We start from the raw sequence: 23,371 nt of genomic DNA, 5'->3' as shown, positions 1-23,371 counted from the left end.
AACATGAATGAACCCAGAAGACATTATGCTAAGTGAAATAAGCCAGGCAGAGAAAAAAATACATTGCATGATCTCACTTATATGTAGAATCTAAAAACATCAGTTAAACTCAGAAGCAGAGTGTAGAGTAATCGTTGCTAGGGGTTGTTGGGGTGGAGGAAATGCGGAACTGTTAGTCAAAGGGTACAAAGCTTCAGTTACACAGGATGAATAAATTCTGGGGAGCATGGTGACTATAGTTAATATACTATAATATACTAACATACCATATTGTATACTTACAATTTGCTAAGAAAGTGGATCTTAAGTGTTCCCACCCCACACAAAGGTTCACTATGTGAGGTGATGGATATGTTAATTAATTTGATTCTGTAGTCATTTCACAATGTACATGTTTATAGAAATGTCATGTTGTACAAATGGGGAGATAGTCAAACAACATAAATATAAACAATTTTTATTCATCAATTACACCTCAATGCTGAGAAAAAATAAAAGTGGGAAATAATAAAACAGAAAATAAATGACAATCAAGAAAATAAAGAAAGAAGAAACCTATTTCATACTTCTGACTTCCAGACATGTAAGATAATATGATAAAATAAACAAGTAAAAAATTGTGTTGTTTGAAGCTACAAAATTTGTGGTAATTAGTTAAAATGGCAATCAGAATCTAACATAGTGTTTGAAGGACTGAGAACCACCATCTAAGATAGTAAATGCAGTCTGAATACTTATTTTTTAACCAAGTCAATTGGGGTGCTTCTGTTGAATTGATATTTAATTTAAAGTACAGTAAAATTAGAGTCAGAGTTTCATTTCTTCTTTTAATGTAGATGTTGTTAGAACTCTATCCTTAAAAATACTAATCTTAGATTCGTTCATGTCAGGGATGCTGCAAGGTGAGTAAAAGAACCATGACCACTATCTGTATGGACCTTATATTCTAGTAAAAACAACAACAACAACAACAAACAGATAATAAGCAAAGATACAGATTAAATATTTAGTTTAAGTTCTAAAATGGAAACAAATAGTGTAACGCTAGAGAATGACCTGGCGTAAGCAGCCAATTTAAACAGGGTGTTTGGGAGGTGAAATTCAGCTGAGACCTGTAGGATAAACAATCAATCCTGCCAGGGGCAATGGTTGCCTTCTTTTAGGAACTTTTAGGAACTGTTCACAAGGCTAGTGAGTTGAAGTATAGCACATGTGAGAGCTGAGGAGGGAGAGTGGGAGTGGGAGAAAAGCAGTGCATTTGAGTTTGAACAGGTAGGCAGGGGCTAGCTGTTGCACAGTCTTCTGGTATTTTTACCCATTATCTTTGGGAGGCCAGTGAAAGGCTTTAGGGAAGGGACATGGTGTGATTTATAACTTGAAAGCTTATCCCGGTATTATATGGCAGAGATGTAGATTGGATGGGGCCTGAGTGAAGTTCAGAGAAAAAATACGGTATTTTCTGCAGTGATCCACGTGAGTTATGGGGGAGGCTTGACCAGCAGAGTAGCAGAGAAAACACAGAGCAACAGGTGAGTGTGAGATTTCTTTGGACTCCTTATTCATGGATTGAATACAAAGGAGGAGTCATGAATGAGAGAGAAGGGAGGAGCCTCATGCCTTTTTCCTAGCTGGTGATGAGGGATACTCAATAGTGTCATCTTCCCAAACAGGGAAGACTAAAAGAGGAACCAGGTTTAAAGGGGCTTTCTAGGGACAACTAAATAAGTGATTTGCTTTAATTCCTTTCTTTAAAAATTACATGTTTTCCCCTAATTCTTGATCTGTATGAAGCAGATCATTTTTCAGGTAAAACATTTCTATAATGCAGATTTTAGGGCATTCTCTTTTCAACTATCAACTGTTTTTCTTTATTACTATGTTTAATGAAACAAAATTGGTTCGCTCTTCATTCCTATTCAGCTTTTTCTTATTCATTTTCAACACTTTTAAAAAGAAGGAAATTTTAAATGCAGAAAAAGGAAAGAAGCTATAAAAGAGGAAGTTCAGCCTATGAATGAGAATTAGAGATGCGGCACATTTGGCAAATATTACTGGGCTTCAGTACCACTGAATCTTTGTCTTTTTTGTAGCTATTTCCAGTTACAATCTCTATAACTGTCTACAATGAAATTATTAATCATTTATAGGTAATCATGGCTGCTTGGAAAGAAAAGCCAATGGTATTCCAGACTTTCTAGCACTGAATCATCTTCTTGTGAAACGTATTGAGCTTATCATAACAAAATCAGCTTAACTGCTGATTTTCTTTCATTCTGCAATGAACACACCATACTCTTCCCTGAAACTTTTTGATTGGATAGCTTCTATCATGGTCAAATGACGAGTCCATTTCCTCCTAAACAAACCACTGTAATGTTTCAATACAAATCTCAAGTGCATTTTTCTATTTCTTCTGGCAAATGCATAAGCACAACCAAATATTTAATAATTTATACAGTTTATATTTTCAAACAGTTTTAGACAATATTTTTTGGTTGTAAACAACAACAGCAAAACAAATTCAAAGTCACTTAACCTTAATTTATAGGCAGTCTATTGGGAGTATTTCAGGGAACTCCAAGACAGGAAACATAGGCAGTCCTCAAAAGATTCTGGAGCTGTTGAATGGAAAGTCATCAGCAATTAGCGTATCTCTCTGTCTGTCTGTCTGTCTGTCTCTGTCTCTGTCTCTTTGTGTGTGTGTGTGTGCATGTGTATGGGTGCTTTTCTCTGTTTCTCTATTATTTTCACATGTTGTTTCTCACCTCACCTTCATTTTGGTCATCCACTTTCATCTTTTTCCTCCCTCAGCTGATTAGTTTTCATTATTGTCCACATTTACAGCCACATACAGTTGAGTCCTCAACGTTGTCCACAGGTTATTGAAAACTGCGATGTAAAGTGAAACAACATACAATGAAACAAGTTTTACTACAGACGAATTGATATCAACATGAGTTAAATTACCATACCATATTTCTGGTTACAAAAACATCGCCAACTTCTAAAAAAAGACCAAAATACTTCTAATATTAAACCTTGAAATAAACTGTACATATATTGAATCAAGTTCAGCGTCACAAGTGGCCAGATCCTATCCCAGCAGCTCAGGGCATGAGGTGTAAATCAGCTCTCTACAGGAAGCCATCCCGCTACAGGGCGCACTCACACACCCAACCGCAATCACTCATACACGGCCTATGTAGACACGACACGCCAGTTCACTCAATACAGACAGCATTGAGAAGTGGAGGCAAATGGGAGTACCCAGAAAAGACCCACACAGACATGGAAAGAACCTGCCAATTCCACCTCGACATTGGCCTCTGCTAGAAATTGATTTTTTCCATCAATGTTGTAACAAAGTGACGTTAAACATAATGACCAAGGACCTGCTGTATGTTTTAGTCTCTGCTTCTGAGTGTACTTGTGTTCAGCTCAAGCAAACCCCAGAAGCAATCCTACCAATTTTACATTTCTGGAAACGGGCTCACTCATTTAGTAAAACATGGGATGAGGAATTCATATGTTACATAAATATGTATTTTCCAGGAAGTTTACTCCAAACTATGCAGACACTGTAATAGAGTAGTGCCGAGAAATGATGCACCTTTACATTATAAGATATGAAAAAGTATAATTATGTAGAATTTTACCCCTGTTCTAATAACAGTAAACTGTTACATTCAATCATAATAGCTACTGTGGATCAAACGCTATTCTGAGTGCTCTTTCTCCAGACCCTCTTCCACCCTCACACCCAGACAAAGGCATGCACACACACTTTTGATTCTTCAACTGTATCGGGTACTATTATTGTCATTTATATAGGACAGGAAAAAATGAGGTTAAGAGGAGTTGAGTGTGCTGTTCAAGCCTACACTTCTGTTAAATAGGTAGCGGATCTAGAATTACAGCCCAGGTATTTTTAACTTAGGATTTGTGAACTTAATCACTGGGCTTTTCTGCCCCCTGAATTTTTTTTTTTTTTCCACTGAAGCCCATCATTTTGTAAATTAACCTGACAAGAACTGAGTTATTTCCTTTTCCTAGAAAATTATCATTTGAAATTTTTCTCCTGTTAATCTTTTCTTTTAATTTAAGCTATATTGTACTTATTAGCACTTGGTTTCATTTCATCTTCCCTCTGACATTCTTATTATTTGTCTCAGTGATATTTACTGCATTTTACAAGTGCTGTCAGTCTCTATAATTGGGGTACCATGTATCCATTGTTTTTAATTTTAAAAAATATAAAAATATAAAAAAGAATCTATACCAATTTTTGATTAACTTCATGAGACATAGATTAAAACATCATTTTTATTACTTTTTGTTTTTCATACAGTTCTATAACTAATTTTTTTTTTCTTTTTGAGATGGAGTCTTGCTCTGTCGCCCAGGCTAGAGTAGAGGAGCTATTTTGGCTCACTGCAACCTCCACCTCCTGGGCTCAAATGATTTTCCTGCCTCAGTCTCCCAAGTAGATGGGACTACAGGCAAATGCCACCATGCCTGTCTAATTTTTTGTATTTTTAGTACAGATAGGGTTTCACCATGTTGGCCAGGCTGGTCTTGAACTCCTGACCTCAGGTGATCCACCCACCTCGGCCTCCCAAGGTGCTGGGATTACGGGCATGATATAACTAACATTTAATCAATACATTCCTGCAGATCCAGGCCAGGTTAGATACATTTTCTACTGAGACTTGAAAAAAATTCTTAAGTTGCTTTTATTTTTTTCCATCTTAACTCTCATGGAGGGAAGTTGTGTTTTGGTCCAAGTCTATTGTAAACTCATAAACTCATAAACAATCAAAAACTGAAGAAAAAAATAAGAAACACAATACCTGAAATAGCATTTTGATGGAAGTCAGATAAGTAATGTTGTCCTCCAAGAAAGTATAAAAGTTTACTACATTTATATAGATACTGCTAGAAAATAAATTCACAGAAGACCTGCTATGATTTGATTCCTATCAAAATACTTTGTTCCTGGTGATTTCACATATAGATTGAGAAAACTGACATTTAATTTCTTATCTCTGTTTTATTAGAATTTTATAAGCGGAAACAAAAGACATACTGTACACTAACAAATCTCTGGGTTTTCATTGTGCCTACATTATATTGCCCTTCCATATTTAGGCCTTAAGATAAAAATCACCTGCCTACCCTCCACCAAAAAGTAATATTTTATTTTTAATCCAGAAAATTGGGTGCCCTTTCTGCATTTGAAAGAGGGCTATACACAAGTGTTGTGTACCAAAAAGAGATTATTTTCCAATATGGTTAATATTTTTACTCTGGAGATGATAAGTTTTAAAATTTTAAATGTTAATTTACCTTTCAAATTAAAAATAAAGAATTATATATAATTAAAAAAATAACTTCTTTATGCATTCGGACACCTCCTGTTTCCACCACCATGCCTAGGCCAACCTTGAGCCTCCAAATTTGTGGATGGAAACTTGGTGCCCACTTGGACCCCCAAACTACCCTCTTCTGACCAGTGTCCCCTTTCCTCTCAGGTAAAGGCTCTGTGAGAACCAAGTGCAAGGTGATGGATGGGAGACTCAAGGAATGAGACAGTCAGGGAAAAACTAGGAGAGTGAGGGTTCATTTCCAGACATAAAAAGATGTAGAATCTGTTGAAAAAAGGACCCTGTTCCTCTGCAGAGGCAACAACACTTCTGAAAACCTTAGACCTGGCAGGGTGGCTCACGCCTGTAATCCCAGCATTTTGGGAGCCTGAGGGGGAAGATTGCTTGACGCCAGGAGTTCAAAGCTCCAGCGAGCTGTGACTGTCACTCCAGCCTGGGTGACAGAGTGAGACCCTGTCTCCAACAAAACAAAACAAAACAAAAGATAAAAACGAGGGTTGGGGGAAGACATTAGAGTCCTCTGATCTAATAACTCCCAGGTCGGTCAACCTTGGGAGCCGTGTGGCCACGTGCTAAAGGGTCCTGGGTCATCACTGGACAACTGTAAGAACTCTGGGAATCACTGGCAAATACGGGTGACAAACCTCACGGTTTGGCTAGTGTCTAAACGCAGTCCTTTCTACTTCTGAAAACCTGTCACAGAGGCAGAAGAAAGGGCATCTACTGTTGCAACGTTAGTGTCTACTCCCTCCTAGTGTCGTTCATCACTGAGATCTAAGGTGACAGGAGCATCTTCAGCGCCTTCGCCTTCGGGTGCAAACCAGCAGCGCCAATTACGCAGTTAGGAATCTGTCTGAAGATACAATCATGGGAAACTGCCTCTTCCAACGGAACCTTGTGAAGTTGCTTTTATGGGAGGTCCATCTGAGCAGTTTCTAGGATTACCAAGTTTTCATACAGTCTCTGTTAGAACAGCAAGACGCAGCACGCCGAGAGCTACATCCTGGTAGCTTGGCTCCTGGCTGTGCGACTGCACGGTGACATCCAAGGCGGCGGAGCCACTGCCAGGACACGCTGGGCTACGGGGACAGGTTGGGCGTGGCTTTCAGGTCCGCCGACCGCCAAAATGGGAAGGGAGGAGTCGCAGAGGGACTGCGCGAAGGCTCTACCCACGAAAGGACTGGCTGCGCCCCAGAACCAGGACGCGGAGCTTCCCTGTTCCAAGCAGGAACAGACTGAGAAAATCCGAGAAAGGAAGCCTGAGGGGCTGCGGTGGCCCCGTCCTCCCGTCACCCGCGGCCGGGGCTCTGCGACACCCGTCGCCCCACCCGCGGAAGCAGCGATGCCTGGCGGAGCCTGGGTGCTGGCGACCGCGCTGATGCTCCTGGCCCCGGGGGAAGGTCGGCGAGGTAGGGCGCGCGGCGGTGGGCGCGCAGGGGCGCCGCCTGGGCGGTGGAAGGACTGGGCCAGACTTCTCCGCTGACATGGGGAGCGTCCCTGTGCGTTTTAAGACCGCATGCGATGTTTGTTCCTCACCCGCCTCCGCTCTGTCCCTCCGCTGTCCTTGAAGTGGTCAATTTCTAGCCTATTACTCTTCAGTTTTCTTTTGCGCACATGCAGTTGTTGCCTCCTCTTACTCTACGACCCTCGGTTCTGTTTTTGGTTGCTTCCTGCTGATATCCTGCTCTTTGATTTTTAATTTACTGTAAGAAACTTTGGCCGGATCTGCCAGGTATCCTAGCCGCAAGTGGACCTGAATTCTCAAAACAGAGTTGAATTCCAAACTGCACGAATTCCACCTCCAACCCGACCCTCGGAAATAATTCATTGGTGAACATTTTATCCCTACAATAAATCACCAAGTTAAGTTTGGTATATCCGTATTACACTGTATTATGGTTTTTGTATATATGTTAGAATCAGTTTTGCCACTGCAGAAGACATCTCTGTGGGGCGAATACTTCCCTCCCACTTCTTTAATCCGTGACCAAGAACACTTAGTTTAAAATAAGTGAAGTTAAACCAAAACTTTCATTAGCCCTTCCTGCTTGTTTTTTGTGTTCGTACAGATAGGCATATTAACGAAGGTGACTTGTTCTTATATTGCAAGTTTCCTTACGTTTTTCAGAAATAAGTCTGATCTGTGTTCAGCTATCTGCAGTTTGAAAAAAACATTACCTACGTTTGTAACGGTCAGGGGTATAGTTTTGTCTTATCTTTTTAAAATCTTAACCCGTTTTACCGATGTAAGTTTGCTTTGGAAAAGGGTAATACAAACACTATTCCATGCAAAACTTAAAAATAAAATGCTAAAATCAAATGTATTATTTTCTGCAATGATATTTTTTCTGGTCCTTCTTCAGTTTGCTTACAGATTTACTAAATTTTTATGAATAACTTTAAAAAATACTTGTAAAAACATATTTCTATTCATTACAGTTAGATAAATATTTCCAGGAAAAAAATGACCGATGTTTATAAAGGAAGATGATTTCATGTTTACTATACACCACATAACCCCTTTCTGCCTCTATATAATAGCTTTGTAATCTCTCTACTGAAGACAAGTATTACCCATTACCAGGTTTTAAGTTCATAACATTGGTAACATTGATAAGTTCTTTATGTTTAATAGAGTAAAACTAGAAGACGAGGTGAATGGAAAATACATTTATTGAGACTTCTTTTTTCAAATAGCTTTATTAAGATGTTCATATACCATACAAATCACTCACTTAAAGTGTGTGACTCTATGGTTTTTCATTTTCACAGATATGTGTATATTCAGAGTATATTTACAGGTATATGCAACCATGACCACAGTCAATTTTAGAACATTTTTATCAATTCAAGAAGAAATACTGTACCCTTGGTTATCATGCCCCATACCTTCTATCACCCTCCCTTCCTCCCCAGCTATAAGGAATTACTAATCTACTTTCTGTCTCATTGCATTTGCCTATTCTGGATATTTTATACAAACTGAATCATATAATAGGTTGTCTTTTGTGACTTGCGTACTTCACCTAGCACAACGTTTTCAACGTTCATTCATCTTGTAGCATGTACCAGTACTTCATTTCTTTTTAAGATAGAATATTGTTCCATTGTGTGGATATACTACATTTGGTATGTACATTCATTAGTTGATGAATTAGAAGATGAACATTTGGGTTGTTTCCACATTTTGGCTATTATAAATAATGCTGCTATAAACACTGAGGTACAAGTTTCGTTTGGATGTATGTTTTCATTTCTCTGAGATATATGCCTAGGAGTGGAAATACCGGGTCATAGGGTAATTCTATGATTAACTGCTTAAGGAACAGCCAGGATGTTTTCCAAAGTGGCTGTGCTGTTTTGTGTTTCTGCAACAGTGTATGAAGTTTCTAATTTCTTCATGTTTCCATCAATACTTTTTATTAACTGACATTTGGATTCTACCCATCCTCATGGTTGTAAAGTGGTATTTCATTGTAGTTTGATCGTCATTTTCCTAATGGCTAATGGTATCAAGCATTTTAGTGTCCTTATTAGACATTTAGCTTATCCTCCTCAGAGAAATACTTACTCAGATCCTTTGCCATTTAAAAAAATAGGTAGTTGACCTTTTTCTTATTGAGTTGTGTAAGTTATTTGCATATTCCAGATATAATTCTCTTATTGGATATGTGATTTGCAATTGTTTTCTCCCATTCTATGGGTCCTAGAAATAATCCCCTGTGGATATTGAGGGAATACTATACTGTAGTTTTTTAAGTTGATTCCTTAGAGTTTTCTATATGGAGATAGTATTACTTATTCCTTTCCAATCTGGATATCTTTTATTTATTTATCTTGGCTAACCCCCCTGGGTAGAATTAGCTATTCTAAAGTACAATGTGGAATTGATATGGTGAGAATAGATATCCTTGTCTTGTTCCTGATTTTACAGGAAAGCACCCAGTCTTTCTTCATCACATGAAACGTAAGTTGTGGATGTTTTGTATATATCCTTTATCAAGTTGAGGAAACTTCCTTCTATTCCTAGTTTGTTGAGTGTTTTTATTATGAAGAGGTGTTGAATTTTTTAAAAATGCTCTTTCTGTATCTATTGAGATGAACATGTGGATTTTAACTTCTATGCTATCTGGTATATTATAGTGATTCAATTTTAGATATTAAACCAACCTTGTGTTCCTGGAATAAATCTCACTTGGTCATAATTTTTATGTACGTATATTTTATGTTTCTGGATTCAGTTTGCTGAAGATTTTTTCATCTATTTTCCAGAGATATGTTGGTTTGTAGTCATCTTTTCTTGTTATATATTTTTCTGGCTTTGGTGTCAGGGTAACCATAATAACGGGCTATGATACTGGGCTCATACAAGGAGGTGGAAAGTGTTCCATCTTCTTCTATTTTTTTTGAAAGTGTTTCAGATGAATCGGGAGTAATTCTTTTTGAAATGTTTGGTAGAATTTAGCATTATGCCATCTGGGCCAAGTCTTTTCTTTGTGGGTAGTGTTTTGACTGATTTGATCTTTTTACTTGTTATAAATCTATTTGGATTTTATTTTTCTTCTTGAGTTCTTTTTGTAGTTTGTGTCTTTTTAGGAATTTGCCAATCTCATCTAAGTTATCTAATTATTGGTGTATAACAGTCATAGTATTCCTTAATAAGGTTTGCAGTGGTGTCCCCTATTTCATTCCTGCTTGTAGTAATTTGAATCTTTCTCTCTTTTTTTCTCAATAAATCTAATTACAGGTCTGTCAGTTTTGTTGATTCTTTCAAAGAACCAGCTTTTGGTTTCACTGATTTTTCTCTATTATTTTTCTATACTCAGTTTCATCAATTTTCCTTCCAGTCTTTAAAATTTCCTTCCTTCTCCTTCCTTTAGGTTTAGTATACTCTTATTTTTCCAGTGTCTTAAGGTGCAAGGTTAACTTGTTATGTTCATATCTTTTTCTCCTATACTATAGGCGTATTCCTGTCTATACATGTCCTTCTATGCATTACTGTAGCAGCATTACATACATTTTGGTATGTTGTATCTTCATTTTAACATTTCTCCAAGTATTTTTTAGTTTTCTTTTTCTTTTATTCTTTAACTCAGTGATTATTTTGGTTGTTTAATTTCCACGTATTTGTAAAGTTTCTTAAATTTCATTGTTATTGAGTTCTAATTTCATTCCATTGTGATTAGAGAACATACTTTGTATGAATTTCATCTTTTTGAATTATGTTTTAATTTTATGTTATTTTATTTTTAAAAGTAGGCTCTTACTATGTTGCCTAGGCTGGGTTTGAACTCCTGGACTGAAGCAATTCTCCCACCTCAACCTCCCAAGTAGCTGGGTTTATAGGAACGTACCACCATGCCCAGCTTTCTGTTTAAATTTATCAAGGTTTGTTTTATGGTCTGGCAGATTGTCTATTTTGGTGAATATTCCATGTGTACTTGGGAAAAAATTATATTCTAATATTTTTAGGAATAGTGTTTATAGATGTCTGCTAGGTCAAGTTGGTTTATATTGTTGTTCTGATTTTTATTTATTTATTATGCTACCTGTTTTTAAAATTGATATGGAAAGTGGGATATTAAAGACTCCAATTGTTATTGTTAAAATATGTATTTTTTTCCCTCAGTTTCTGCTGGATTTTGCTTCATATATTTCAGTGCTCTGTTATTAGGTTCAATTATGTTACAATTGCTTTATCTTCCTCATGGATTGACTCTTTTATCATTATAAAGTGTCCCTCATCTCTGGTAAGACTTTTATGTTTTAAGTTCTTCTTTGTTTGATAGTAGTACAACCACATCACCTTTCTTTTGGTTGCTACTTGTAGGATATATTATTTTCTGTCCTTTTGCTTTCAATCTAATTGTTTTCAGAAGAGGCCCTCAGTTTGTCTTTTGATATGTAAAGAAGGCCAATGTAAAGTGATTTAGCAAACTAGCCACTCTCTATTTTTTCTTGCTTTTTAACCATCTGCGTTGCTGAAGAACCTAAAATTCTATTTTTTAAAAAAAATCTCAACTTTTATTTTAGATTCAAGGAGTACATGTGCAGGTTTGTTACAAAGGTACATCGCACGATGCTGAGGTTTGAGGTACAAATGATATTGTCACCCAGATAGTGAGCATGGTACCCAATAGGTAGTTTTTCAATCCTTACCCTCTTCTTTCCTTCCCCCTTCAGTAGTCCCTAGTGTCTATTTTTCCCATCTTTATGTCTGTGGGTACCCAGTGTTTAGCTTGTCCTTATAAGTGAGAACATGCAGTATTTGGTTTTCTGTTTCTGCATTAGTTTGTTTAGGATAATGGCCTCCATTTGCATCCATGTTGCTGCCAAGGACATGATTTTAGTCTTTTTTATGGCTGCATAGTGTTGCATGTTGTATATGTATTACTGAAATACCAGGAGTTCAGAAAAAAGCCAATCATATCTTTTTCTCCTATACTATAGGCGTATTCCTGCACAAAAAGCCAATCACTGAGACAATGAGTATTGCTAGGGAAGAAGGCTTTAATAGGGTGCTCCAACTGAGGAGATGGAAGATCAGTCTCAAATCCATCTCTCTGACTGATTAAAATTGGGTTTATATAGCAGAGAAGAACTATAGCTACATGTAGGAATACAAGAATTAGGGAGGAATAAGGGAGATGAGCTGGTCAACAGGAAGCTGATGGTCAGTTAAGCAATCACGATGGGTAGGGGTCTGGAATCTCATTTTCCAGATGTGGTAATCTGGTAAGTTTCAGTTCCTTGATACCATCTGGGAGGCCTGATGGTTGGTTTCCTGAGAAAGGAACTCAGATAAGACAGTTGTAACTTTCTGAAGTTTTAAGACTGGCAGGGTCAATTTCTATGTTTATTTAAAAGAAACCATAAACATCAGTTCTGTGGGACAATTGGACCAGTTTCAGGTATACTACATTTTCTTTATCCAATTCACTGTTGATGGGCACCATGGCTGATTCCATGTCTTTGCTACTGTGAATGTGCTGGGATGAACATACCAGTACATGTGTCTTCTTTTTGGTAGAATAATTTATTTTCCATGGGTGTATACCCAAAATGGGATTGCTGGGTTGAATGATAGTTCTTTTTTCAGTTCTTCGAGATTACTTCTTTTTTCATTTCTTTGACGGCTTTTCATAGTGACTGATTTGATTTATATTCCCACCAACAGTGTATAAATGTTCCCTTTCCCCACAGCTTCACTGACATCTGTTGTTTATTGACTTTTTAATAGTAGTAATTCTGACTCTGACTGATGTAAGATAATATCTCATTGTGGTTTTGATTTGCGTTTCTTTGATGATTAGTGATGTTGAGCATTTTTTCATATGTTTGTTGGCCATTTGTATGGCATCTTTGGAGAAGCATCTTTTCATGTCTTTTGCCCACTTTTCCATGGGTTGTTTTTTGCTTGTTGAATTATTTAAAATCATTATAGATTCTGGATATTAGACCTTTTTCAGATGCATAGTTTGTGAATATTTTTTCCCATTCTGTAGGTTGTCTGTTTACTCTATTGATAGTGGAGAAACTCTTTAATGAGGTCCAACTTGTTAATTTTAGGGGTTTTTTTTTTTTTTTTTTTTTTTTTTTTTTTTTGCAGTTGCTTTTGAGGACTTTGTCATAAGTTCTTTGCCAAGGCCCATATGCAGAAAAGTATTTCCTAGGGTTTTTTTCTAGGACTTTTTACAGTTTGAGGTCTTATATTTAAATCTTTAATCCATCTTAAGTTAATTTTTGCATATGGTGAAAAGTTTCATTATTCTTCCTATGGCTAGCCAGTTATCCAAGGACCATTTATTGAATACGGAGTGCTTTTTCCATTGCTTATTTTTGTTGACTTTGTCAAAGATCAGATGGCTGTAGGTGTGTGGTTTTATTTGTGGGTTCTCTATTCTGTTCCATTGGTCTGTGTGTCCATTTTTGATGACTGCTATGATGTTTGGTTACTGTAGCCTTGTAATATTGTATGAAGTCGGGTAATGTAATGCCTCAGACTTTATTCTTTTTGCTGAAGATTGCTTTTGCTATTGGGACACTTTTTTTTGGCTCCATATGAATTTTAGAATAGCTTTTTTCTAATTTTGTAAAAAATAACATTGGTAGTTTCATAGAAATAGTCTTGACTCTTTAGATTGTTTAGGGTAGTACGGCTATTTTTATGACATTGATTCTTTTTTTTTTTTTTGAGACGGAGTTTCACTCTTGTTGCCCAGGCTGGAGTGCAGTGGCATGGTCTTGGCTAACTGCAACCTCCACCTCCTGGATTCAAGTGATTCTCCTGCCTTAGCCTCCCGAGTAGCTGGAATTACAGGCATGCACCACTATGCCTGGCTAATTTTGTATTTTTGTATTTATATATATTGTGTGTGTGTATATATACTATATATATTTTTTGTGTATATATACATACATACTATATATATACACAAAATATATATATATATTTTTTTAGTAGAGATGGCTTTCTCCATGTTGGTCAGGCTGGTTTCCAATTCCTGGCCTTTGGTGATCCACCTGCCTTGGCCTCTTGACCTCCCAAAGTGCTGGAATTACAGATGTGAGCTACTGCATCCAGCAGACATTGGATTCTTCTAAAACATGGGAATGATTTTCCAAGAAAATTCTATTTTGAATGTCAGAAACTAAATTATTTTTTATTTCTCATTATGTTTGGGCATCAAAAATGGCTTTTCCTTTTCTCAAATCTTTGAAGAAGTTATAAGATTTTGAAGACTTGAAATTTTCAAAATACTTGAAATTCCTGTAGGAATTCCTGTAGGATAATATACAGAAGATTTTATAACTACAAATTCAGTTATTATGAAGTACCTGTCACCAAGGGTTACGCATGTTTATCTCTTAAAAATAAAATGATTTATTTGGCTTCTTAATATATTGTGTATCAACCAGTACTGAATTTTGTAGAATTCTAGTCTTGGTCATTACATTAAACTGGAAAATAATCTAATACAGGTTGCCTCGTATGTAGAAAAAAAAAAGGGAAATCATTTGCATATGCTATCACTATGGCTCTATTATTTATAACTTGACACATTCTTCCAAAATACTTGAAATTCAAGTACTGTAAATTCTATTATTTATTACCCAACTTTCTTAAATCATATCAGGAAGTAGTCAGGATGAATAGAAGTATAAATTTAATGTATATTTTATATCTACTTTTTTTTAGGGGAAAAGTTATATTGTCAGTTTGCTAGAAAGCTCTGTATATCATGCCATGAACTTGACTGATGAATGAGATGGGCTTGTAGAGCTATTCTTTTAGTATTTGTTGAGCAGAGTCCTCAGATCCTCAAATGAGAGCCCAAGCCATCAATATAATCCTCACTCAACTATATCATGCATTCTAGAGCTAAGGTTGGAATAAAGCTTTGAAAATGTGGCTTGATTACTGCTAATAAGATTTCTAAACTTTCTATATAGTCCTTGAACAGTGTAAATAAGTAGATTTTTAGAAAAAAGTTATGAAATAATAGATACAAAATATATGAATTTAAAATTATCCTATAACATAAATGTTGAGTAAAAGTAAATAAATAAAATTTTGAGTTAAATATTACACAATTCTCTAGTGTTGTTGATGGCAAGCAGTGATTTCTTTTATACATCTTATATTTTTGGCTTTGTATTAGGAAACAAAGCAGCTAAACCAGAAGAAATGCAAGAACTACAAAGGTGCTGAGTAAGGAGGAATACTACACAAAATAAAGATGGAGTTATTGATTTTTTTCCAAGACAAAATTCTATTGTAGAAAAGAGATCAGAGAAAACATTTTAATAGTTTATGCACACCTTACTAGGGATCTCTTTCCAAATCTCTTTTTTAAAAGATTGTAACCAGGTGCAATGTCCTTGTTTTGAAGGGTATTAGAGATATTTCAAGATTAGATGAAATGATAGCACATCCCTTGACTTCTATCTTTTATTTTATAAAATAAGTATTTTATAAAATACTTATTTCGTGCTGACATTGGAGCCTTTTGGGAAATTAACAACTATGGAGGATTTATAGACAAAAGAAAGAGGAGCCCTTTGTGTTGACTTCCAATATCTTGTACTAAAAAAAATTATGTAGAGATATCTTTTGGAAAATAATATCTTTATATCGTTTAATTGCCATAACTACAAACAAATTAAAAAGCAGAAACATAATTCTAATTATAATGACTTATTTTTCATAGGCTACACTTGTGAGATCCACTTGTAAATTAGTATCTCTGATTTTTTGTTCTCCTTATTAAAGTTGAGAAATTGATTTTGATTTATAAACACTTCTGTAATTTAAAATTATATAATAAGTATTTGATAACTTTTTTAGTTAGATAAGCTTTTTCCACAATCAGGTATTTTTAGTAGTGACTGAATTGTTTCTTTCACCTTTCTAATTTCATAGATGCCATCTTATTACAGTGTTTTCCATCAATAAATATAATATATAGTATTTGAAGATTTTCTATCAACTGTGCCAACAAGATACTCTAGTATTCAAATACAGACAGTTCCTTGTGGTGCTTATTATTTCAGCAATTTGGGAACACAGGAGCCTCAAACAAGAGCTGCATTTTAGGATAACTGTTTCACTGCCTGCTCTTCTCTCCACTTTTAGTGCTGGAAAGTGGAGCTTTTTGTTTGGCCTCTGTGGATTTCATGAAATAAGTAATTCCAGGCCAAAGACTACTCAGATAAAAAGTTTCCTTAAAAAGACTAAAGAATTCTCCCTTTCGCCATGGGCTTTTCTTGTTTCCTCTTCAAACCTGCTCCCCTCCATCCCATTCGTTTTTCTGTGCTTAGTAGGCAAAAAGATACTTCCAAAATTTTGGAAAACAACTTTAAAAATTTTTAATGTTTTTCTGCATTCAAGAATGCAGGAAACTTTAGTTTGAAAGCACTTTACACATATTGAGTTAGCATTGAAATATTAGTTCAGTTTGTTGCATTCCAGCATTTGGCAGAAATAGAATTTTTGAGGCATGTGGCTACTTTGGGAGAAACTGGTTGTAGAGAAACAATAGCGATATTCAAATCCAGAGTACCAGGCCCAGGAGAAATCCTTGTAGGTCCTGTGACTTGACATCCTAACTCAAGAGCAAGCAACTCTATTGGTTGTTTGAATTAAATGAAAAGAAAGGTTTTAAAGCTTACATCTTTCAAAAGTACATTCTAAAGAGTTTTGTTGATTTGTTTATTGCATTTATGAAACATGCAAATTACTTAAGTCACTTATGACTTACTAACAGACCCTGACATTTCAGAGCGTCTTTATGTGCAAAGTGAGTTAATTTGCTTTATTTTTTGTTATGGGAATCAATTTTAATTGAGGACTGAACTGTGTCAACAAACAAAATGCATTACATAAAAACACCTGTCTTTCCATACTAGCTCAGGAGTGCTCTCCTGGGGGACATCAGTTTCTTCAGAGTCCTTATAGAAGTGTCCATTTTGACTCGTGGCACCTCCAGCAGTCAGCTGTTCAAGACCTAATATGTGACCATTCCCTCTCCCCCGGATGGTATAGATTTCTCATCTTTGACAGACCTGCTGAGATGCCAACCAAATGTGTTGAGGTATGTCAACTCCCCAAGTACTACATATGATTTTCCTTATGTGTTTTTCATATGAGATTTGTATCTTCTTACGGCCAGCTTATTTCTCATGCTAAAATATTGTTTTAATTTTGTATAAGATTGAGTTGATCTGAAAGACTATTCCCACATTACCTACTCTAATAATAATAGTAATAGTTAACGTTATGTTCCATGCAGTCCAGAAACACTTTTACCGACATTATCTTGTATGAGTTTACAACTCTAGGATACAATGTATCATCATTATTTCCATCAAACAGTGCAGAAAACATATGTTCTTAGGCATAGTGCTCCTACAGTCACAGCTAGCAGGTCAAAAGGCTGAGTTTTGAATACAGGCAGTTGTTCTCTAGGGCTCAGGTGTATTACCTGCAGACAGTAAAATACTGTTTATCTAAAGTGCTTCAGTTTTGTCAGTTGTTGCCTCTCACTGCCTTTCTTAACTGATGGAGTAAAACTTACAGGCTCGGCACCTCCTATTCTAAGACTAAGAAGAACTCAGTCTGGCAGTGAAATCTCCAGGTATTTCCTGATCACAGTTGGAAGACAGTATACCTGTAGCATATTCCATACTCTGGAGGCATGTGGCCTTATCTCACTTAAGCTCCCTCTTCAAACCCAAAATTTGGGCAGCCAACATACCCTTTTTTTCTTTATAGTTGTGAACACGTAAGCATATGTCTTTCGAACACATCAGGTTTAAATGGACAAAATTAAAAAGGTTTTATACATGAACTCACATCGGATGTGTTTTATTTGCAACTTAACTTTTCGTAAACTTTACTTTTTTTACAACATGATATGATTCTGATCATAGCATTGTCCTGTATAGCATTGCGTAGCATTGACTTGTCTAGCCCAGGTGACTTCTTTCATTCTTATTTCATTTGACAATTACATTTTCTTCCAAAATGCTTCAAAAAATAAGCAGAAGAATAAACATAAAGTGTGATTTCTTGGGTAATCCCTCAGCTAACTTGTATTACTTATCCAAGCCATTCTGAATTTCTATTGACAATTCTACTTATCCTTAGCATGATTTTCAAATGCAAGTTCCCCTAATTCATTTGTAGTCCCCATTCATCTGATGATACTGTCATGAAATAGACATTATTTCTACTTATCATACTCTGACCAGTTATCCTTTCAGTTCAACTCTTATTATTGCGACCACATTTTTATCCACATCATCTAAAGAATGAGACTAATTCTAAATCTGTCAAAACACTAAGCCCATTAACTCAGCATCCTAACTTATATGATCAAAGTGGAAGAAGGATTTTAATCTGACATTTATTTTGCAACTTATAAATTCCCTGCACTTGTGGACATTATTGCATATGTAAACTCACTAGTTCTCTCAGTGATGCTTTGAGGTAGCTAGTGTTACCTCATTATAAAGATGTGGACACAGACACTAAGCATGAGTCACATGACCAAAGCCATGTACCTGATCTTCTCCCTTATCACAGTCTTTCTCAGCTGACTGGTTTCCCAAGTGAATTCTGCATAAATAGGTGTTCAGTTGTGATAGGTAGCTAATAAAGGCATGATATTATTGAAGACATATGTCTCTGTAATGCTTCTCAAATTACTAAAGGGTTCATCATCACTCACAATTTTACCCTATATAATTATACACTTATTGGGTGTGATTTCATTCTTAAAGGTGACTTTCTTTTAACTTAGAGATCATGCAGCTACTATTTGGCCCCTGGAGAGAGATCGCATCACATAAGATTTTGTCTTAGCAAAAGGCTTGTTTTCCTTATTGTTATTCACATTTTATAAATACTGCAGAAGCAGGAATCATTTTCCTTTTTAAGCACTAATGTAAAAAGATCTCTGGAAAGACATTGAAATTTTAACAATGTTTAATTTTAAAGCGTGGCATTGTGGTTAAGTCTCATTATCCCTTTTTTGTTTATTTGCTCATTAGTCGCTTTTGTGACACTTCATTTGTAAGGGACTAAAAAACAATTAGAATTTAAAAGTAAAGTTTGAGAAAATTGGAGGAACTTCACCACATTTAAAAATATTTGTGTTTTTCTCTTAAGACTGATTTAGCTATAATTGTTTCTAGAACCTCATACAAATGTAAAGGTGAACCACTTTCCCTGGCTCTTTTCCTGGAGATCAGCTAAACTGAGCAGGCTGTGCTCCACGAGGAAGTGTTCCCTATCCCCACCCTGTCATTCCCTTTTTGTGCTAAGACTTTAAAGCATTCGACCGGAAACTCAATGATTTTTTTTTCTCTACAGGTTAATACATGTCGACTTACATAAATTACTATTTGTAATGTTTTAAATAATGAATGTGCATTACATAAAGCTTAGGAAATAAAGAACAGGAGTGGAACAACATTTCTTCATAATCTATCCACACAGTCATAACTACCGTTATTAACATTTTGCTATTGTTTTATCTTATTTATATTGTTTTGTAATGTTCATGTTATATGTTCAATTGAAAAACATGCTATTCTTTTTCAGTTACAGTTATAGCATTGTCATTTTCCTGTTATTATAAATTCATTTTTATAATTTTTGAAAATAATATTATGTCATACATGTATCATATTTATTTAAACCATCACCATATGTGTGGACGTTCAGGATTTTGCTATAATAAGTAATTCTGCAATTAGCAAATGCACATGTAATTATTTTAATTTTAGTGTCTTTAGTAAGATTGATTTTTATAAGTTAGATTAGTAATGGTTAAAGTCTTTTTGAGGCTTTTGATACATATAATTGTTCATTTAAAACATAGTGATAATTTTTAGTTCCAATAGCAGTACATGAAAATACCTTTTGCAATACTGAATATTCTTATGTATGTAATAGGCATTTGTGTTTCTTTTGTGAATTACCTGTTTGTACGTTTTGTCCATTTGTAGTCTTAGAGTTTTAAATGGATAATATTACAAGGTTAAAATAAAATAGCAAATATAGTATGATTATAAATAAACATAACAAAATATAGTACTACTTACATATAATTTTATTATTTAACTTTAATCTTATATTTTTAAAATTATAATTCAGTCATATATGTCAATATTTCCTTTATGTTTTTCCTTTGCTTTAAAGCATAGAAATAACAATAAGAATTATAACCTGGCTAACGATTTTTGAGCCATTGCTATGTAGAAGTTGTATTATATACATTACTTTATCCATACCTCACTATGATACTTTGAGGTGGGTACTACTTCCACCTAATATAAAAGAGAAGGATGTTGAGTGCCTTGTCCAAGATCATGCATTTAGTAAGGGTCCTGGTTCTTCCTGAGTCGTGCATAGTTTCTTCTTATTTTTCCTGGGTTATTTTGCTATTTAATTCTATTTTTCATCTGAAAAATGATTTTGATGACTTCAAGTGAGGTTGAAACGTTATTATTTATTTATTTATTTATTTTGAGATGGAATCTCGCTCTGTCACCCAGGCTGGAGTGCAGTGATGCGATCTTGGCTCACTGTAGACTCCATCTCCCTGGTTTAAGCAATTCCCCTGCCTCAGCCTCCCGAGTAGCTGGGGTTACAGGTGCACTTCACCACACACGGCTAATATTTTTTGTATTTTTGGTAGAGACGGGGTTTCACCATGTTAGCCAGGATGGTCACGATCTCCTGACCTCAGGCAGTCTGCCCACCTCGGCCTCCCAAAGTGCTGGAATTACAGGCGTGAGCCACTGCGCCCTGCCAAACTTTATTATTTCTAAATTACTAAACAATTTTCCATCACCAGATTTTGAGTAATACCTTCCTTCTTGTTGATTTTGTTGCCTCCTGAACTATGCATTAACTTCTTGTACATACTATTTCAAGCAATTTTGCAAGAGCTTTCCAAGATCAGTTTATCTTTGTGTTATGTGTTAAGATAACTTTAGATTGACTTATCTTATTTTAGAATTTATCAGCTATTTTAGTAAGGTATCTGAGATTTAATTTCCCTTGTTTACAATACAAGTGTAACGCATGGAATAAATTTATTAATATTTACAATGAATTTGTGAATGAGTATATTAACTATGAGATTTCTACCCTTAAATTTAGTATTCCTTTAAACTACTTTTTATTGTATAGAACAGGTGCAAGTTATAATTTTTTTAATGATTAATAATATTCTAAGGGTTGTTTAGAAGAAAATGCAAAGTTGATATATCTACAATGGATGAAAATAAATTGAATTTTCAACTTTTGTTTTCTGTGCTGCAAAAGATGAACCACTGTGGAACTCAGGCCCCCATCTGGCTGTCTCTGAGCGATTCAGAAACACTGCCATCTCCTGGGGAGATCAAGCAATTGACAGCTTGTGCAACGTGGCAGTTTTTGTTTAGCACTACAAAAGACTGCTGTCTCTTTCAAATCCCAGTGTCTGTAAGAAACTGTGGGAACTTTTTTGTATACTTACTACAGCCAACTCAGGGATGTATGGGCTATTGTGCGGAAGGTAAGAAAACATCAGTAATTCACATGACTGTTACTCATGGAACCCTGCCATTTGTACCATTCTCTGGATAGGTTGCACGGAGTCAGTGCAAATCTCAGTAAGACTCGTTCTATCATTATTGTTAGATTGAAGCTAAATTTCTGTTTACGTTGGTCAGATTTCTTTAGGATTCTTTGCCAAGATTGCAAAGTACCCCCAAACATTTGATGTGAAAGCATCAAAGCAGACATCTCACATTTTTTCCCCTGGACATAATGATCGAGTGTGTTAAAAATTCTTTGGTTTCCTCAAGTCCATTCCTCTTTTAATTAAAGGATGAAGAAGGGTGAGTAAAAGTTATCATAAAAATATACATTTTATATTATTTCATCTTTCATTCACCAATATTTATTGAATGTTTATCCTGTGCCAGCAATTATTTAAGGCCTCAAGAGTTACAGTGATGAGCAAGATAAATGAGATCTCTGCCTTCATGAAACTTGCATTCTAGTGGAATGCTTCGGACAATATCTAAAAAGAAACAGAATATTATTTAAAGATTAAAGTAAATATCCCTAAGTCCTTACTATATAAATATACGAGTAGATAATTAAATAGAAGCAAGGAAACAAAGCTTCTTTAAAGAATTACAAATATTTGTTGCTACTACTTCACCTAAAAGATTTTGAATAACTTCCCTCATTTTGCTTGTTGGCTGCATTTGAGTTGTTTCCAAATAATTGGGTATGACAAGGAAAAAAAAATCTACCAGTTTTACAGTGGAGAAACCTGGCAGACATTACATTAATCAAGTGATTGCAGTTAATTTTACTAGTGATAACACATGTTGATGTCACATGTCTCCTGATGACGTGTAATAATAAGAGCACTTCTGTTTTGTAGTACTCTTCCCCCAAAAGCATAATCCTAGTCCAGTCATGAGAAAGTTTATATAAACCCAAATTAAATAACACACTAACAAAATACCTGAATAGTACTTTTCAAAAACGTCAAAATTATGAAGAACCAGGAAAGAATAGAAAAGAGTCACAGATTAGAAAATGATGAATAACGCAATGGGATATCCTGATTGGGAAAATTGAAAAATTCAGATTGGTAAAATCTGACTACAGCCTTCAGTTTATTTGAGAGTGCAGTCCTAAGGTAAATTTCCTAGTTTTGACAAATATATCATGGTTTTGTAATATGTTAACATTTGTGGAAGATGGGTAAGTGCAAATTCTCTATTATTTTTGCAACCTTTATGTGAATCTAAAATCATTCTAAACTAGGATGCTAATATTTCAGAAATTAATATACCACAAATTAAAGAAAATTGGTCAATACGATAGGAATGAACTGGCACAAGGATGCTGTCTTACAAAGGGCACCTGAGGAGTTCTCTTTGAATAAGTGACAAATTTGAGTTGAGCACTGAATGTGGAGAATGAGGCAGTCATGAAAATATGTGGGGAAAAAGAGCTCCAGCAGAAGAATAGACAATGCAGATGTCCTTAAATACGTATGAAGAAGGCAGTTCAAGGAGCTGAAGGAGAAACAATGTGGTGGGAACAGAGAAAATGAATAAATCTTGGGGGATGAGGTTAGAGAAGTAAGAAAAGGTCAGCATCTGTAGGGTCTGAAGTTCCTGGTAAGAACTTATCTTCAGTCTTTAAAAATCCTATAAGATTTTTAAAGAGATGAATAATATGATCTAAGGAGTGTATTTGAAAGGTCATTATCCCTGCAGCAAGACTCCAGAGACTGTTGCATTAATTCAATAGAGAGATGGTAGTGGCTTAAAGGAGAGAGGAGTGGAAATGACTAGGACTAGTGGCAAAGAAAAGAGGATATTAAGCTAAGATGTCTTTGGAAACAGAGCTCATGCAATGGATATGAGAAAGATGCAAAGAGAGAAATCAAGGACAAAATCTACGG

The 23,371-nt window shown here is 35.5% G+C and overlaps 1 protein-coding gene across 8 annotated transcripts in view; it reads left to right on the top strand.

The window, feature by feature from the left end:
* Positions 1–23,371, top strand: part of VWDE (von Willebrand factor D and EGF domains) — a 161,316-nt gene that overhangs the window by 75,608 nt on the left and 62,337 nt on the right. For all 8 annotated transcript variants that reach the window (XM_021935984.2, XM_021935983.2, XM_021935982.2 and 5 more), the window contains exons 3-4: positions 16,794–16,978; positions 21,223–21,454. In XM_021935984.2, coding sequence (XP_021791676.1) covers positions 16,794–16,978; positions 21,223–21,454 — 417 coding nt within the window. The remainder of the gene's footprint in view (positions 1–16,793; positions 16,979–21,222; positions 21,455–23,371) is intronic.

The sequence above is a fragment of the Papio anubis genome, chromosome 4, assembly GCF_008728515.1.
Source record: "Papio anubis isolate 15944 chromosome 4, Panubis1.0, whole genome shotgun sequence".
Lineage (NCBI taxonomy): Eukaryota > Metazoa > Chordata > Mammalia > Primates > Cercopithecidae > Papio > Papio anubis.
The sequence above is the reverse complement of the archived record's forward strand: the minus strand, read 5'-3'. Positions and strand labels throughout refer to the sequence as shown.